General features: G+C 39.3%; 1 protein-coding gene across 6 annotated transcripts in view; it reads right to left on the bottom strand.

Annotated features, from left to right (window-relative positions):
- The window catches only part of LOC105465752 (androgen induced 1), a 275,445-nt gene that overhangs the window by 130,194 nt on the left and 125,686 nt on the right, over positions 1 to 19,565 (bottom strand). The window contains exon 4 of one of the 6 annotated variants that reach the window (XM_071096534.1): positions 15,522 to 15,574. The exons of 4 other annotated variants lie outside the window; for them this stretch is intronic. In XM_071096534.1, the coding sequence (XP_070952635.1) occupies positions 15,522 to 15,574 (53 nt within the window). Of the gene's footprint in view, positions 1 to 15,521; positions 15,575 to 15,607; positions 18,183 to 19,565 lie in introns of those variants that run through there. One more of the 6 variants, XM_011714330.3, reaches the window with a different exon arrangement.

Below are 19,565 nucleotides of genomic sequence, written 5' to 3'. Positions count from 1 at the left end.
AGAGAAAATGCAATGGTTAAAGATTACGAACTACCTTGAAAAAGGGAAAAAAAAATAGTTGTTACTTAAAATAAATCCAGAATGACTCCATGCCAGAATTACATCAACACTGCGTTGTAGAAAGTTGCCTGCCAGCTATTACAGTGGACAGTGACGGATTCAATTTTAATTTCTGCAGTTAATGCCATGTCACACATGTGGCTGTGTCAGCCTTCACTGACCTTTTGGATCTGACAGTGTGTCTATACAAGCACTGGAGCAAGTGGAAACTTAATAAGAAAAAGAGAAGTCATGGATCAACACAGGCATAATACCTTGGTCATTTAAAAAACACAGATTCAATAAATGAATAGATAGATAGATGATTTCTAATGATTTGGAGGGGAATGAAATAATATAACAATTACACAGTATTTCCATTGGCAAGGCCATCAAAAGTTGATTCCTCAAGCACTTCTGCTATCCATAAATTCTCATGGTTGATACTTTTCTTTGCCCTGCAATCTGTATTTTATTAAAAGCTTTTGTTTGGGGGATTCTTTGCTGCTGGCTGAAAGACCTCATGAATGCCCTGGAGTGTTGTAATAGCACATTAATGCAATATTACATTAATCGATGGCACCGCAGACATATACAATTTTAAAAACAAAACAACTGCAAAATTCACATCTGCATTGTATGGGCGAGTGTGATGTTGACTTGGCAAAATGTCACATTCCAAATTCAGCTATCCTGAAACCAATCCAATTTGTGTACTTTACATCAACAACAGAAAACACTGATTGAGCAAAGGTAATATATTTATGCATCCATCATTTATCACCGGAACATATAATGTGAAAAGAATGAGACATGAAGCCAAAGAGAAACATTCCTTTAAAATGAATTAGAAGGTTCTAAAGACACTTATTAAAAGGACTCATACAGGAAAAACTGTATAAATTAACCCAGTCAAACTCTGTGGATACAACAGGAGCCAAGCCATGGTCATTGCAGCTTTGAATACCTGCCAGACTGTCACCTTCATGTGGCTCTGTTTTTCATCCAGAAGGGGATTGGAAGAGATTATCTGGATAATTTGTAGAAAGCAGATTTCATGTTTTGCTACTCCAGCCTTGGTTCATGGCTGGTGTGCTCTATCCCTTAAAAGCATGGACTGGGAATAAGGAATATAGATGGACATATTTTCCAGGGAAGCCAATTTACTTGCCCCACTGCCCTGGACTACACCAGAGTTTGGTGTCCTACATGTGTTTGGTACACAAAAAGCATTGAACAACTCAGCCAAAAATCTTGCAGACAGCGTTTTCAGACAGAAGTCTGTGGAAGATATATCTGGTAAAATCAGTGACAATATATTATGAGAATGAGGAAACAACCCAGAGGTAAAAGACATGGATGGTGGGTAACATAATTTTTATTATGTGAAACTCCTCTTCTACTAGATAGGCTTGGATTACTTAACTGTAGAAATGACTCCTTCTCCTTTCCCTCATCTTCATCTCAAAATTTCTGTTTCCACCTTCTGGAACCCCTTTTCTTTGTCTTTATCTCTGAGGTGGACATGTCCCTCCCCCATTCTAAAGATAATCACTCTACCTTTCCTCTCATTTTGGACTCTGCATATTGTTTAGGATCTCGTTCTATTAACTGTCTGTATGGGAGATGAAAGATGGCAATACATTCTTTGCTACTCCCTCCACTGTGAGGCGCATCTGGTTCTTACCCTTGAACCTGAGCTAGCCTTAGGGACTTGACTGATGACCAATAAGAAGCAGCAGAAGTGATGCTCTGGCCTTCTGAGGCTAGGGCTTACGAAGCCTGGCAGTTTCACCTGGAATACTGCCCTAGGAACTGTAAGTTGCCAAAAAGAAGTCAGACTACCCTAAGAGGCTGTTGAGGCCACAAGTAGGCATTCTGGCCAACAGTTCCAGCTGAGCACAGCCTTCCAGCCATTCCCACCAAGGGCACAATACAATGTCAGCCAAAGACCACAAAGTCACCTCTGTCATCCACATTTGGAACAGAAGAATCACCCTGCTGAGCATTGCCTCAATTCCAGACCAACACAATCCTAAGCTATAACAAAGTGATAATTGTTTAAAGTCATGAAGTTTTGAGGAAGTACATTATACAACAGTGGATACTGGAACAAAGCCCTCTCTAACCTTTAGTTTTGCATTTGTTAACTAATTCCCTTCCTTCTTCTATCTACAAATCTGTTCAATTCTTCCCAGTGTTAAAAATCTTCCCTCAGTCCCACCATACCACATGATAAAGCTCTGCTTCCCTCAGTGGTAGCTATCTCTAAAAGACTACTTTATACCTACAGTTTTTATTTTCTTACTTTCCACTCTGTAAACACATGGCAATTTGGTTTTCACAACCTCCATTCTAAGGTGGTAGAATTTCAAAATTGGAAGAGATGTAAAAGGCTGAAATCATCCAGCCATGTCTTCTGTCGAATTCTTCTTCATAAGGTCCCTTCTTTGTTGTAGGTGCCTCAACCATGATACAGCATCTCAAGGGATATGGCTCATGGTTCCAACCAAGGATGTCCATTTTATCTCTGGATATCTGAGACTGTGAGAAACTCTCTCTGATTCTACACAGAATTCTGTGTTTTTAAAGCTTCCATCCATTGGTTCTAGTTTTCTTGCTTCTAAGTACATAGAAAGAGCCTAATCTCCCCAGTTTAGAGGGCACAGTATAGGTAAGACATAGATTAGGTACTGGTAGTAGAGATGGAGAGATGAGAATATATCTTGCACTTCTTCCAGTCTAAAACATTTTATTGATACTGAAATTTACTTGCATCTTGAAATTAAGGTGGAAAGTCAAAAGGCGAATTTTGTAATCATCCTGTATCTTTCTTGAATGTAATTTAACTTAAGGTCTCAATCCACTATTCCATTTGGCTGTAGGAAACATGGAGACTGTCTAGCTATGTGACCTTCAGTAATTTAGCTGCTGAAACTACAGCCATTTCCAAGAGATTAAATCTTGTTCAGTTATTTCACAGTCAAATTCAGAATTTAAACATGGTCAAATTAGAGTTCTAACTTTCCTTATCTTTTCCTGGGATAGTAATTCTAAGAAGGCCCATATGTATCATGGCCTCATGGGGGAGGTACCTGGTTCATTACCTGCTCATCTTTGATGGACACTTCTACCCACGCTGCTTTTGCTGTGGACATTGTTTCTGTTTCCACAGCCTCCAGCACAGAGAATCCATATCAAATTTACTGATGATGTTCCCTCATCAGGTCACCAAGGCCCTTCTGACCCTCTCAGGGCAGTCTCTCAGGACATGAATCTTAAAATGTTTTCCATGTTGCTGGGACACCTCCACTAGTGATTGCTGCCTTTCAGTCCTCTGGGATGCTGCTTGCTTCCTCTCCTGGGAAGTGATGCTCTAGAAATCAAACCCAGGTTCCCTGTATGCTGGGATTTCTCAAAACACTTGTGGAGTTTCAGTGATCTCCCATTCCAGGGGCACCAGGGAATGTAGAACCTTTTCAGCATCCTTCAGCATCTAAACTGCAGATTCTCCTCCTGCCAGCAGCTAAAACATAATCTCTTTTGGGACAAGAAGCTTCTCTGACATCATCCTTAATTCTCCCCAAACTCTACTGTTGATGTGAGAATTGTCAGGCTTTAGTTCTTGATATGCAAAGGAAACATTAAAGAAAATTTTTAAAGTTTATCTTTAACAAATTCTGTCTTATAATTAAAACCAAACCAAACCGAAAACTAACCCTGGCTCCTGGCTATCTTTTATGAGTTGCATGACCCAATTTTAGAAGTCAATAGCCAAGAATCTGCCTGTTTTTTTGTGATTAGCTGTCCCTGAGGATTTTAGCTTCAGGGACATGAAGTAAAAAAGGAATTACCAAGAAGGAAAAAAAACATTGGTTAGGATTTTAAAAGACAGGCCCACTATAACTACACTTGATTTGGTGGTGCTTACTTTATTTCCTGAAAACTGTTATTAAATTAAATTGATGGTACCTCTTACATCAGTGGCACAGTAGGAATGAGAGGAAGAAGAAATCCAGAAGTCGTTTCTCTGCAACGTGGTATAAGAGAGTTGTTAAGAGTAGACTTGAATAGCCTGAATTTAAATTGTGGGTTTGCATTAACTGGGTATCTTTGTGTCATTTACTAACTTTCTAAGCCTCATTTCCCTCATCTGTTATTTAGGGTAGGGTCTGGCACAAAGCAAATACTCAAGCAGAGTTTGTTGTTCTGATGTGTTTGATGTGGAGGAAAGTACAGAAAAAAGGTAAGGATGACTCTATTAATCAGATTTACAACTAACTTGCTAGTTCCTGAGGTGGAACTAGAAGCAGGCTGTCTTTCCACCAAATCATTGTGCCTTTCCGAGAATGCAGATTGATGAGGCATGAATAAAATGCAGGCCTACTTTAATTTCATTCTCTCAAGACCTAGTGGGATAGGAAGGAAAGGATCCCCAGGTCCTTACCAAAGAGGAAAATTAAGCATTAGTAAAGGTTGGGCATGGTAAAGGTTGTGGAGATGTCCACACCTATGGATTTCTAATCTAATGGATAGAAGAGCAACATCTGCATCTCTCAGATTATTCGTGGGGTGCCTTCTACTTATGGGGCCCATTGAGGATAATCCTGTCTGTAACCAAGTGTGGTCAGACTCAAAGAGCTTAGCTTCTCAGTATAAGTAGCCCACAACATCCTTTAAAAATATATAGTGCAAAGCCAACCACAGATTTAAATTTAAAGCTAGCACTGGTGCCTAAATCAAACAGCTACGTAGCAATGAAGTTATATCAAAAAGCTTTATTTTTTTAATTTTTAAGATTTTTTTTTGAAACAGTCTTACTCTGTCACCTAGGCTGGAGTACAGTGGTATGATCATAGCTCACTATAGCCTCAGACTCCAGGGCTCAAGTGATCCTCCCACCTCAGCCTCCCAAATAGCTGGGGCTATAGGCACAAGCCACTGTACTCAGTTTGGGAGCTTTTCTTTTTAAGGCCTACAAACTTTAGCCACTTTGGGAACAGTCTGGGGTTCAAAGAATATTTCATAATAAAGTGGTATCTGCTTGGGCTTCCTGATAGAATTGTCCCATGGACTATTTGCAAACTAAATGATTTACTTTACTGCCTTGAGCAGCAAGGTACATGGCAATGACTGATATTTACTGAGATGGGAAATAGGTTTGGGAGGGATATGGGAGTCCAATTTTCAGTATGGATGTGTTACATATGAAATGTCTATGGGAAATCCACGTGAGATACTTGGTAGGTTTAGAACTCAAATGAGATATAAATGTGGGTGCTCTGTTGACTTTTGTTGGGTGAAACTGTGGAGTAGGAAGAATTCCCTCCAGAAGAGATTGTAGGAAGAGAGGGAGAGTCCAGCAATGGTCCTGAAGCAATGCAATACGTAAATGTCCAGGAGAGGTAGAGCCTACAAAGAAATGGAAAAGCAAAACGAGAAGCCAGGAAGAGAGAGTTCCAAGGAAGTGGCACTTGCCTGATAGGTCAAGCATTGCTCAGAGAGTCAAGGGAACTGAGGTGTAAAAAGTGTTCATGGAATTGGTCAATGTGGCAGTCACTGATAACAGTTTCAGTGGCGTGGTAAAGGAATTCTGATTCAGAGTCGGTTGAAAGATGAATGGAAGTCAAGCAGTGGAAATATTCTGGGTTGACAACTCTTTGGAGAAGCTTAGAGTGAAGGAGAAAGGAGAAAGAAAGTAGAGATATGGGGGCACTGTGTGGATAAGGAAGTACTGAGAATTCAGTACAGGGGGTGTGCAGGGAATATAGCTCTTGCTACACCAGTGACTCCTAGTATCTTTAACATGAACTGAAATCATTATGTCATTTTCACAATGATGTCATAATTTCCATCCTCTACTCCAGTGAAACTGGCTTAAAAAGTATTTTCTCTATTCTCTTCAGTAGTAAATTCACGCTCTACCTACAACTTCAACTTTCAACTTCGGTGGCTAATTACCCACACTAACCTTTCTCTGTGCTCCAATACTGTATTTTGAGATGAACATCTCATGTTGAGATGCACCAGTGTCTCAAAACTACACATCCTTATAAAAAGTATCAATTTTCTCAGTCAGATCCTCTTCACTTCCTGATTTACTCTAATGAGACATCCAGATACCCATGCTCAAAATCATATCATTCTTTCCTGTCACCAGGAAACTATCACATGTTCTTTGGCTTGAGCCTTTCTCTTGGTGGTCCCACTCTCCCCACCACTTCCATCTGTCAAAAGTCTACCCTTCCTTTAAAGCTTATACTATCTAATCCAGGGAACTCTTCCTGATCCTTCTAATTTGATGTGATCTCCTAACATTTAAGCCTTCTTGTATACTTCTCTTAAATTAGATTTATCTGAGGGACTGTCTTGTTTGCCTGAGTCGACTTTAAACTTGTTGAGAGGGGCCTTATCTTACTTGCTTTTTACAGCCCTTCTATCACTGGATGAAGTGGCCACTCACCAAAATCTTGCTTAGTTGACTCAAAAGCAAATTGTTAATGAATTCTTTAGATGACAATAAGTTTTCTGGTATGCGCATGCAGAATAAATAATACGCTGGACACTTAAGAAAGCACTTAACTGGAGTACAGAAATGAGCTCATATGAGAATCAGGACACAGCCAAAAATTATTTTTGTTTCTTGGAACAAGTATTTATTTAGCTTTTATTATGGAATATTTCAAATACACATAAAAGTAGAAAGAATAGCATAATAAACCCCTATGAACCCATCATCCAGCTTCAACAACTAACATTTTTACCAATTTAATTTCAACTATTCATCATCCCCACCCCCATCTTTTGCTGGAGTATTTTAAAGCAAATTTCAGACATTGTATCATTTCACTTATGTATATCTCAGTAAATGTCTTTACCAGATGAGGTTTTGTTTTATAATTTAATCATATATCAAACCTAATAAAATTAATTCTAATAACTTAATATGATTTAACATCCTAGTCTTTGTTCAAATATTTTCAATTCATTGCAATCATTTTATTGAAATACTGATTCTTTAAATAGTTATAGCCTATTTTAAAGCAACTTAATGCAAGAAATGAACTGTTGATTCTTTTAGCATATGCACTGGAAGAGGTTAAGGAGAAAGGAGACCTTCAATTTCTGAATTAGTTTCCATGATTCATTTCCTTCCCTTTTCTGCTACTGCAGTTTTGGATCTTTTTTGCAGTTTATTTGTAGGTTTATTAACGATTAGGACAGGAAAGAAGGTATGGCAAAGGCTGCTATTTGTCCCACAATCTCTCTCATCCCCTTCTTCCACAAGGATAGATATACTGGTACTTACAGATGATGTTTCTTAGACTCACTTGCAGTTAGACGTCCGTGCAACCCTGCAACGTTTGGGAGCAAAAGTGATGTGTGCAATTTTTGGGTCATGACCTTAATTGGAAAGAAATGTGCCCTTTCCTCTCATTCCCTCTTTCCTAATGGCTTAAATGCAGACATGGTGTGGTAGGCCACCTGCCACTATGCAGATAAGGAACAACCTCAGAAGATCCACAAGCAACCAGATGAAAGAGTCTGGGGCCCTAGATGACCTCATGAGGAAGAACCGTCCTGCTAACCTCCAGACCATCAATTTAAATGATTTTGATATCTGTTAAAACAGCTGTTCTGATATCTTAAGATAGAATGTAAAACTCAACAATGTCAGTTTTATAATTTTTCTAACAACTGAATAAGAGCATCTATTCCCAACACCACAGATAATCAAATGTTGTCTGTGTATGTTTCCAATTATTACTAGCTGTCAGATGCTGTCCTGGAGCATGGTGATCAACAGACATTAACTGAGCATACACCATGGGAAGCAGCAAAGCAGAAAGGCTGGCTGGGTTTGGTTCCAGGCAAACTTTTGTTTGCATTTTCCCTTGCCACCTCTTAGCTATGAAGCAGTTATTTAAACTATATGACACTTTAAAAATCTGTAAAATGGAATGATAGCAGTCCATAGAAAATCAATTATAGAGAGTAAGCAGAGGACTGAACATAGTACTTGGTACACAGAAGTATCCAGAAAAGATAAATTTCCTTTCCTTTGGTTCTCTGTGCACATAAGTCACAGGGTCTGATAATTTTCAATATATCCACTATTGCTATAGCCATTCAAGTCTCCAGGACTCTTCCAAAACAGCAATACTACCACAGGACATTGATTGGGAAGTCCTGGGGTATAGCCTTTTTTATAGGCTATGAAAGAAGTTATGGGAGATACTCATGGATGAAAAATATGGACTTTCTCCCAAAGATTATATGGCCCACTTAGAAGAAATGTTGATAAGCATGCATCAGATAGGGCAACACCAGCGGATGGAATACAGAACCCTCACATCTCAGAGGCTTTGTCTCCTTTCTGTAACAATAGATGTTCCTGACCTACAGTGAGGCTCTGTTCTACCCAATTATTCAAGGATCTAGACTGGCAGACTTACCAACCAACCTGGAAATAAGGGACTAGAGGATCTGTGGGAGGTGTTTATGGGCCAGATCTGCAAATTATTACATAATGTCCACTCACATTCTATTGTCTCATAATTTTCATGGCCAGCCCCAACTGCAGGGGATGCTGAAAAATGTCTTCTGGTTGAGTGCCCAAGAAAAAGAGAAATGAGTATGAGGATCAGTATGCCCTAAGCAGCTGGCCTGACAGATAAGTTAATGAACTATTTTATTCAGCTTCTACTTGAGTAGTGGGAGAATACACTTAGAAAAACTTGCTCAAAAACTTCTACTAACAGTGTCTTCCAAAAGCCTTTCTATGATACAAGAAACAAATTTAATAAAGATCATTTTTAAAAGAATTGATCAGAAAAAGTTTCCTGAGCACTTCAAAGTGACTTTAGTAAGTAAAAATAATTGCTTTAAAAAGTTTTAATGTAAGAAAACATAAATTATTTTAGTTAGAAAAACAGTAAAGCCTTGGATTACTGTCCTATGGAAAAAAACAATAAGCACATTTGTGTCGAGAAATGTTTGAACTTTCAAGGGATTCTCAAGAGTCATTAGCTTCAAGTTGTCTTTTCCTAAACAATGATGTCCCAGTTGCTGGATCATCAGCATGCAGGTGACCCGGAAACCACACACACATTCATCACAGCCATTGTCAGCATCTCTGAGATACACAGAGAAACTTGCTAAGAGGCTGCAGACTATTATGTTTCACTATAATGATATTTCCAGAAATAAGAGGAATTACACATTAATAAAGCAATGAAACTATGCAGGTAACCATGACAACTGCTGCAAATTCAATAATATTTTATGTTCCTGAAGAGTTTTTTTTTTCTTTTTTCTTTTATTGCAAGTAAGATCAGAGAAATTATGAGAAGGAACTGAGAAGCATTTATGTCTCATCTGTATGCTCAGACCTCCAAAGACGTCAAAGGTGTGCTTAGCACATTATAATACCAACTCACAGCAATCTTTGAAAATGCCCTGCTTGGTTCCTAGATGCATATTTATCTTGAGAAACAGTCAACGCCTGGAGCCCAAAGTGCAATGCCTTTAAATGACATCTGGTCAGAGAACCATTTCTCCAAGTTAATTCCAATTTCATCTCTTTAGATAAAGTACATTCCCTTTTTTGAATCCCCTCAAAAACAATTGGCTTATCTCTAATGGCACGCCCATGGAAACTTCTGAAGGCTCTTAAATATCTACATCAGATTTCAGAAAATTTTAAAGAAAGACATATAATCTGAGTTGTGCAGCCATTTTCCAATTTATCAAATCATGGGTGTGTGTGTGTGTGTGTGTGTGTTGCTTTTGTTGCTTCTGATGTGCTGACAAATGAGAAGGCACAAATGGGAGATTATTTTAAAGATTCTCTCTCCTCCCCTCCAGAAATGGGCGAAACAAATAACTACTTTTTCCCATTTTTCTGCAAGTTCTCCTATGATTTCTCCTTTTTATTTATAGATTGCCATTCAGATCAATATAGAAAAGAATTATTCTGGATGACAGCACATTAAGCAGTAGAAAGAGCACCAAAGGCCATTATCATGAAGCTGGGAAAAGTTCCGAGCCAGCTAAATAAGGCCACAGGCCAGAAGCAGCACCTCTTTCACTGGGAGAAAATAGAAGGTCAGAAGGAGGCAAGGCCAGAGGGGAAAATCATCTGCCCCTCAGACACCACTTCTCAATCTGCCCTTGCTTCGGGATCAAATAAAAGATGAAGCCATCCATCATCTTTCCCCTAAAAAAATGCCACATGACAAGATGTTTAATTGCTTTTTGTTTTCCAGGCAAGGCTCCTCTTTTCTTCTGGTGGCTTTTCTTGTCATCACTTTGGCACTCAGGAGCACCTCTGCCAGCCACTGTCCTTGTCTGGTCAGACCTCCTTGTGCCCAGGATGTTGCCAGCCCTGCCTCCTTCTGGAAGTGCTCTCCTCAGCTGCCCTGCACTCCTCCTCCCTGAGATCTTCTCCCTCCCTGGCAAGGGCTCCCTCCCAGCTTCCCTGCATTGTGTCCTCCCCGGCGCTCCCTCAGGGTGGCCGGTCGCCAAGGTTCCACTCTCAGCCTTCTTCTGTTCCTTCCTAAATCCAGCCTGTGCTTGTCAACGTTTTCCCGCAGCCCTGGAGAGGGAAGCCTTCTAAAATGTTCATCTGACCCCAACTTCCCCCTGCTTAAAACTCTTCAAAAACTTCCCAAAGCTATCAGGATAACACTGAGTCATGTTTCCTTTCTTTCCCATTTCTCCAGTGTGTAAACTAATCATTGTACTCACACACAACTTAGCCTTACTTCTTGTTTCCTATAGGGTAAAACCTAAACTAGTTTTTGGTATGTAGGAGTCTCCAGGATCTGAACCCCTGCTTATTTCTCTAATCACACCTCCAGCTATGCTCCACCTTTACCTCCTCTTCCAGCTATATGTAAATATTCCGAATTCCCTAGACTCAGCATGAAATGGAAATTGCTCCCTAAATCACCATAGCCACCCTAAACTCCCACCTTCAGCCTTTACAGTGGTCCCAGAGCTCTTCACTTCTCCACCCTTCCAAGGAGCTTTAATTTCCCCTCCTTTATTGGCTGTTCTTTCTCAAGAGGAACCCAGTCAATATCCAGAACAATCCCAGACACAAGGGGTTAAATAAATATGTGTTGGGCCAATCTCCATGAATGGGTTAATCTCTTACTACGACTCCTCTTCATTCTCTGGGTGAGGCCCACTTTCTAGGGACTCCTCCATAGTACTGCTCACAACGGGGCTTCTCCCTCTTTCCAGTGGGACTAGACAGATAAAACCTTGTTTCTTTATGGTTCTGGTCTAGAGAGCTGCAGATGTGCCTAGAGAGCCTTGGGTGCCGCTGCAGGACAGCATCAGGGACAGTGACGACAGGCAGCATGCTAGGGGCCACCTGCCGTGACGTGGCGAGATCAAGCACATGTTCAGGTTCTCCAGGGGTCCTGAGGTTACAGCATCTTGGGGGACTCCCAAAAACACAAGCCAGGCCAGAGGGACTATAGGGACCTTTAGGTTTTTATCCACACATAAACTATTCGACTTGAAATTATCCAAATAAATAGATGGATTCAAGAAGTTTATAAGTCAACCCAAATTATGATCACCTGAGAAGAGAATGTCTCATATTTAAAAACTGCAGTTTGCACAGGACTTTTCCCTGCTCATCATCATGATAGGGCAATTTGGTTTGGCTCTGTGTCCCCACCCAAATCTCATCTGGAATTGTAATCCCCATAACCCCCACATGTCAAGGGACGGACCTCATGGGAGAGGATGGGAATCATGGGGGCAGTTTCCCCCATGCTATTCTCATGATAGTGAGTGAGTTCTCATGAGATTTAATGGTTTTGTGAGTGTTTGACAGTTCTTCCTTCACATGCTTGCTCTTTCTCGCCTGCCGCCATGTAAGACATGCCTGCTTCCCTTTCTGCCATGATTATAAGTTTCCTGAGGCCTACCCAGCCATGCGGAACTGTAAGTCAATGAAACCTCTTTCCTTTATAAATTATCCAGTCTCCAGTAGTATTTTTATAGCCATATGAGAGTGGACTAATACACAGGGGTAAGCAGAAAGAATCATGCCCTCATAAATCATTTGTGACTTTCTCCAGCCTCTCCCACATTTTACTGATTATACTTAAAGCAATTTATATCTCTCATCTATACTGAAATATATATCCTTTTTCTTCCCTTATTTTTTTTTTCCTATATCTTGCTGAATCATCAGGAGAAAGTTTATTTCCTCACTTTCCTCCTAAATCCCTGAAATTCTCTAACCTTCAATATGCCCTTCCATGAAATGGGATAATAATCAGGTTGTGAGGATTAAATAAACATTATCTAAAAGGGCTTAGCACAGCAAGAGGAACGAATGTGACGCATGTAAGCTGTGATCATTGTCCTTCACATTCCATTTACGAGTGGTAAACAGAAGAAAATACAAGAGACAAATCTCTATTAAGGAATAGGAAAGCAGTACGTTTTACAACGAAGTTCACATATAAAGCCAGAGCCATCAACTTCTTAGTTCTCCTTAAAATAAGCAGAACTGTCCTTCAGAATTGCTATGATCATTTAACAACCAATAGTTATTTTTCACTTCTAAGTGCAAGGCCCTGTTCTAGGTCATGTGGAGGATATAAAAAGAGAGCTTTGTGGAATTTACACGACAGAAGTCTATTTCTTTTCTATATATTCTCACTATTTCTCAAAAGGTCAAAGCAGCTTGCAATGAAAGGCTCAGGGTGGTGAAAATCAAGACAAAATGAAGAATCAGACAAAATATATGGTAGGAATGAAAGACAGAAAACTGTACCTGAAGCCACAGATAGGCTGGCTGTGGCTCGAGGGCACTAACCGTGTCAGAGGAGAAGTGGAAAGAGCTCTCATTAGCAGAAAGGAATGCGTCACTATCAGGTGAGGCAACATGGCTTCTATTACTAAATTTTAGAAAGAGATTATTGCATGGATATGCTCATATTGAATAAAATAATAGAAAATATCTTCAGAGTGGTTTTGCAGAGCAGGCAGTTTAAAGTGCCTGGAGCTGGACACACTTGATTTGAACCTGGGCTCTTGGTTGGATCATCATGGACAGATTCCTTAACTCCTTTGAGTCTCAGCTCCTCACCTGTGGAATGGTGGTGATGATCCCTCCCACTCAGTGGTACTTAGGGAACAAATGTGATAGCATATGGAAGTGGCAGGCCCCTAGCGGTTACTCAAAGATTTATGTATTCCACTCCCCAGATCCACCCTCTATGTGTCATCACTATTCCTTGTAAATTTATATGGACTTGAATGTTCATACAATAACTTTTTATAAAAACGGATGGATCATAGGTCATCTACTTGTACAGGTATTTGGATATCTGTCTCCTTCACTAGATTATAAACTCACAGGGACAGGAGTTCTTTCTGTTTTGCCTGCTAGCATAAATAGTGAGGAGCACCTAGCACATAATATGTGCTCCATTCATACTGGTTATAGGAATAAAGTAAGGCTTTTTTTTTTTTTTTTTTTTTTTTTTTTTTTTTTCTTGAGACAGAGTCTCACCCTGTCGCCCAGGCTGGAGTGCAGTAGTACGATCTCGGCTCATTGCAACCTCCACCTCCACGGTTCAATAGATTCTCCTGCGTCAGCCTCCTGAGTAGCTGGGACTACAGGCATGTGCCACCATGCCTGCCTAATTTTTGTATTCTTAGTAGAGATGGGGTTACACCACATTGGCCAGGCTGGTCTCGAACTCCTGACCTTAACTGATCCACCTGTCATGGCCTCCCAAAGTGCTGGGATTGCAGGCGTGAGCCACCATGCCTGGCCTAGGAAGAAAAGAAGGCATTTTTGTTGAGGACTTATTCATTCGGTCTAAGGATGTGGCTTTTTAGTGACCAGATTGAAGCACATAGCATGACTGCAGAGGCCCTCCCGAGAGAATGACTGCTGCTTCTTTGATGGATGCTCTCAAAGATCAACCTTAGATGTCTTGAACACCCTCAGACTCCTGAAATTAAATCTGCTTTCCCTCCAGCACCAGCACTGAAGTTAAAAGTTTAAAGCAATTAAACAATTGATTTTATCACTTTTATGTTTTTTACATCTACAAGTCTTCAACTGTATAATCTACTGTTTATCATTGTAAATGCATGATAATTCAGCTTCAAAACAGAATGAGGAGAGTTTGGGAACTAGCCTCAAAAATGAATTAGCACTTATATAACAAAATTATGGGAAACCGTGTTTCCAGTTCCAAATAACTGGCTCATGAACGAACTTTTGAAACCCAAAATCATTTGCACCTCAGGGTTGTCTAAAACATGCAAATGAGATACCAGAAAAGTTTTACATTTATAAATGCCATTAAGATTTTTTAAATGTAATCTAAAGTAAAATGTTTTGTGTCCTTCCTTCCCGTCCCTTCCCCTTTCTTTTCCTTCTTCCTTCTTTCCTCCTAGATTCCCACCTTTCCTTCCTTTCCCATACCTTCCCATGTTCCCCAAACACAGTTTTCGAAAATCCTCTATATTCCAAGCTGCTTTGGCAGAAGAAGCTCCAAAAAAGTGTTAAGACTATGACTCACCTCATTGTAATTCTGCTTATAGGATTTATGGAAAAGTAATGAGATCCAAGAAAATAAAATAAAACTTTAAAATCCCACTGACAAGTAAGTTTTTTTCTGTAGGAAATTGAGTTATATAAAAGATTTATATTTTGTTTCACGTAACCCAGAAAAAACTCATGTCCCCTGTTAACTGCAGTCTTTAATTAGTTATAGATGATTTAACTCCATATTTTAAAGGATTAATGCTAATTGAAACTTGTAGTACACTTTTAATCTTATATTAAATATTAATATTAATTAAATTTTCCGAGAATCTTGAGATGGTGCCAGTATTTTATTGCAATAGAAACTGAGGCAAAGATACCACCCTAAACCAACCCATTAGAGTTATGTGTGTGTGATTATGCAGATTAACTCAGGTTTGTCTCTTTGCCATAATCTCCATTCAGCTCAGATCTAGATATCACCAGGACAGCTTCCCTTACTTTGTGTTCTTCCAATAACCACAGTTTTTGAACCCCAGGGATGCTTGTGAGACCAACAAATTCAAAGATCTTCAAATGTGGCTCAGAACTATGTAAGGGAGCATTAAAAAAAAAAAAAAAAAAGATATCCCAGATATCTATTTGTCTTATCCCAGACAGAATCCATCAGAACCTCTGAGTATGAGACCTGAGCCATCCAGGGTTGACCAACATTAATGCAACTTCAATGGCATGGAAAGAAGAAAGCATCATCAAGATCTCTAGAAATGGGATGGCTTTCAAAGGAAAAGAGTTTTCAATGGGGATCATATCTCTTTCAAACATGTGTGCTAGTATAAATATAAATGATGGTAATGTAGAAAATGTTTGAGAGTTTGCAATAAGATAGGAAAGCAAAGAGGACAACATCCCATCATGTTAGAATACAGGTTGAGAAAGTCCTTACCTGGGGCTTTGGAAAGAAGGCCTCTGTTCAGCTGAAGGAGCTGTGCCAGGACACTGAATGAAGATTTTTGTAAGAAAATGCTTTATAGTTTATTCCCATACACAAAAATAATCTTATATGATTCTTAAAAAAAAAAAAAACAGGACAATGAAATTCTGAATATAACTTAAAAGTGAAGATACTGTCTGATCAGACTAAATAATAAGCTCCCTACTTTTCTCATCTCTAAAATGTTTACACCAAAAGATAAATGGAAAATATTGACAGAAGAAAGCCAGTGCTGAGCACTGAGGTCAGTGGGAGAGCAAGGGCATGAGAAGTCTCAGGCATCAAAAACTCACCAGGCCCGGGCCTTGTCTTTTTATTCTGTCTCTCGACTCCTGCAATCTGTGATCCATGATATTAAATATCAGAAGTCATGGTGTTCCTTATGGTTGATGTTCTTTGTTGTACTTTCCTTTCTATTTCTCATCCTGCTATGGGCTGAATGTTTCTGTCCTTTCAAAATTCGTATGTTGAAACCCTCACCTCTAAGGCTATGGCATTAGGAGATGGCCCTTTGGGAAGTGATTAGGTCACTGGGGTGGAGTCCTCAATGAACGGGATTAGTGGGCTTTTAAAAGAGGCTCCAGAGAGATTCCTTGTTCCTTCAGCCATGTGAGGACACAGCAAGAAGCTGGAAGGCTGTAATCTGGAAGAGGATCCTCACCAGAATCCAACCATGCTGGCACCCCGCTCTTAGACTTTCCAGCCTCTAGAACTATGATAAATAAGTTTATGTTGTTTATAAGCCACCCAATGTGTGCTATTCTGTTACAGCAGCCTGAATGGACTAAGATATATCTCTTCTTTATTTACGAAGCTGAGAAGTATTTCAGGAAATACATTTAAAATGACTCATATTAAAATAAGAGGGCTCTAAATTAGGGATGAGGGTTTTGAGGGAAATTGTGTTCTTCAGTTAAAAACATTTAGGTACAGAAAAAAAGGATGAGAGTGCAATTTAAAGCAAATCACCTTTAAGACACATCAAAAAGGATAGTAAGGTAAAATGATGAAATATTTCTGAGTTTTCTATGTCAGAACCTTGCATGCAAACTTACCAAATATAGGCAATTGGGGAAAAATTCATAAGCAAATAATTTAGCATATGATACTCAGCAAAACCTAATGAAAGATCATCAAGCTTGATTTCAATATATAATAAATTACTGCATTAAAAAACTATTTTGCAAATACATTACTGTTCTTAAAATATGTTACTATATAAAATGTGAGCAGGGGCTGGGTGTGGTAGCTCATGCATGTAATCCCAGGACTTTGGGAAAGCTGAGGCAGGAGGATCGCTTGAGGCCAGGAGTTTGAGAGTTTGAGACCAGCCTGGGAAACATAGTGAGGCCATTGTCTCTACCTTGGGAAACACAGTGAGCCCATTGTCTCTACAAAAAATAAAAAAAAAGTAGCCAGGTGTGGTGGTCCACACCTGTGGTCCCAGCTACTTGGGGGGCTGCGGCAGGAGGATCGCTGGAGCCCAGGAGTTTGAGGGTGCAGAGGGTGCAATGAGCCATGATAGTGCCACTGTGTACTCCAGCCTGGATGACACAATGAGACTCTAAAAAAGTCTCCAAAAAAAAAAAAAAAAAAAATTGTGAACAGTTGTATAAACAATTATAATCTATAACTTTGACTTTTATCTCAGTTGCATGGCTTATGTATGTAACTCTACAAAATGATGAGTCTGGAAGGCTTGAGCTTTTAAGAAAAAAAATTCATTAATTTTACTGAATCCACTTTAAATTTATAGAAATACCAAATTACTTATTGAAAAATCCGAGGCAGTGTAAAAAGGAATGTTCTGGGAAGTTGCTATTGTCGGTCTTACAGATGTATGTTTCCCAGGATTACTTTGTAGAGATTATTAGAATTTTAAAAATGAGAGTGGCCAGAAGTCTTCTACAGTCTCCTTAGAGAGTTCTGGAAGGGTTAGATGGTCTTATTTATTTATTTATTATTATTATTTTTTAAAGAAGTTTATTTATTTAGTAATTTTTAAAAGAAGTGTATTTGTTAAAAGAAGTATAGAGCTGGCGTAAGAGAATAGATGACTTGTACCCCGAAATCTTCTGCTGTCTCACCTTGACTGCCCCAAACTTGGACTGTCTCAGCCTTGCCAGGGTTATAGAAGGGAGGTCACAGGGAGGGAAGCTGAAGCAGCCTTCCAGTGCCACGCTAACCCTGACTTCCAAATAAGGTTAAAGCACAGCTTCATGTTATACAGAGTCTGAAATGTCAGCCAACTTCACCAGCATGAGAAGTGCAATCAGGCAACATTATGCAGCAACATAAATATATCACTCAGTAAAATGGAAAACCATATAGCAACAACTGGTGTCAACATCAATTAACATGTTTAAACAGTGACAACAGTTTACTCTATGAGTGTGCATACTGAGGAAAGAAACGCCCTCCTCCTAGAGTCTAAATCATATCGATGGGCAGCTTACAAGTAAAGAGAGATACCTCTTCCTCCCATCTTTTCTCTATCCATTAGCTTCATCCTCATTTGTGGCTTATCCTTCATTTTAAACTCCCATCTCTCCATTTATCATTGTATCCTTTGAGCATCAACCTCTCCTTCAGCAAATGTTTTTTAAAAATCACCTAAAAGAAACAACAGTGATATGCCAATGTTTTCCATTACCTAATTTTTCCAACCTGTTACAAAATGCAACTAATAAAATCAAGAGTGAGTATCATTCCTTAAGGAGGTTAAAAATTCATGTTCATCCAACACCAAATTAAGGGGCAATTTTTGACAATGCTGCGGATACCCTTCTGTACATCACTTGTGAAATGGCACTCCTTGAAGGCCTGTATTTCATCAACTTGGCAAAACTTCATTTCAAGGTCATTTCCAAATGCCCTTCTTGTGCAGAGCAGCATGCATGGCACCAGGTCAATCCTTTAGTCATTGCTGGAGCAAGCTTTCTGTGGAGCAGCAGCCTGCTTCAAAGTCAGATGGGCATTTGAAAAGCATGCCAAGAAAACTTTAAGCTTTGAAATGCTGCAGAAGGAAAGGTCGCAACATCTTTTAATTGCTTTCTCTCCCCGCAGAAGGTTGCTTTTCATATTTTTATGCAAATATTACAGACCTACCCAGTGTGAAAAACAGGTTAAAAAATGTGGTAAGTGATTTTGTGCATATGTCTTCAATTGAGCAGAGTGTCGAGTGCCAAACTTCAACCAAGCTGATCATACTGCAGTTCTGTGTAAAAGCCCAAAGTGGTGGAATCTAGTTGCTATAGCTGCAAATTAAACAAATAAATGAGACACCATGGAATGCAGCAAAATATCTGCGGTCTGATTAGTTCATATTTGCCATATGTGTGAGTATGAGCAGTCAAATTCTGAGTTTAAGCAAAGATCTTTCGAATAGGTATAACGAAGGGGGGAATTCTTAACAATAAATAAGGAAGATTTGAATTCTCTGTCCAAGGATAAGTAACTTACATTTTATATTAGTTTTAAAGGAATTTCATTACTTTTTTTGTTAGGAGTACAAATTCAGTGTTGCTAAAAATATAAGATTTCTACCGGGGCAGTTTTCTTTGAAACTTTAGATTGAGATTGACACTAACTTGCTAGTTATTATACGGTAATAAGTTAAAATCTTTAGCTCTAGGGAGGCTTTACTTTTGTTTACATTAACTTTGTTTAATTTTATTTATTGGGCCTGCTGTGTGGCAGGCACTGTGCTCTGTACTTGTGAGGACAACCGCGTGAATCCCACAACACACTCTACGTTTCCTATGAGTAGAGCTCAGTAGAGAAATTGAAGAAGACCATTTGAACACAGAATTCCATTCTGACTAACCTCTTAAATCATTTACACCAAACTATCTTCACAGAATAATAAAACCAGAGAAAACTCGAAAGGTTATCCGGTTCAGGCCCCTTTCAAATGTCTGCATTCATTAGAAGTGCAACTTAAGGAAATGAAGTGGCTCTTTTTGGCTTAAACTGGTGTGGGAAAAAGAACAGAGT

The sequence above is a fragment of the Macaca nemestrina genome, chromosome 5, assembly GCF_043159975.1.
Source record: "Macaca nemestrina isolate mMacNem1 chromosome 5, mMacNem.hap1, whole genome shotgun sequence".
Taxonomy (NCBI): Eukaryota; Metazoa; Chordata; class Mammalia; order Primates; family Cercopithecidae; genus Macaca; species Macaca nemestrina.
The sequence above is the reverse complement of the archived record's forward strand: the minus strand, read 5'-3'. Positions and strand labels throughout refer to the sequence as shown.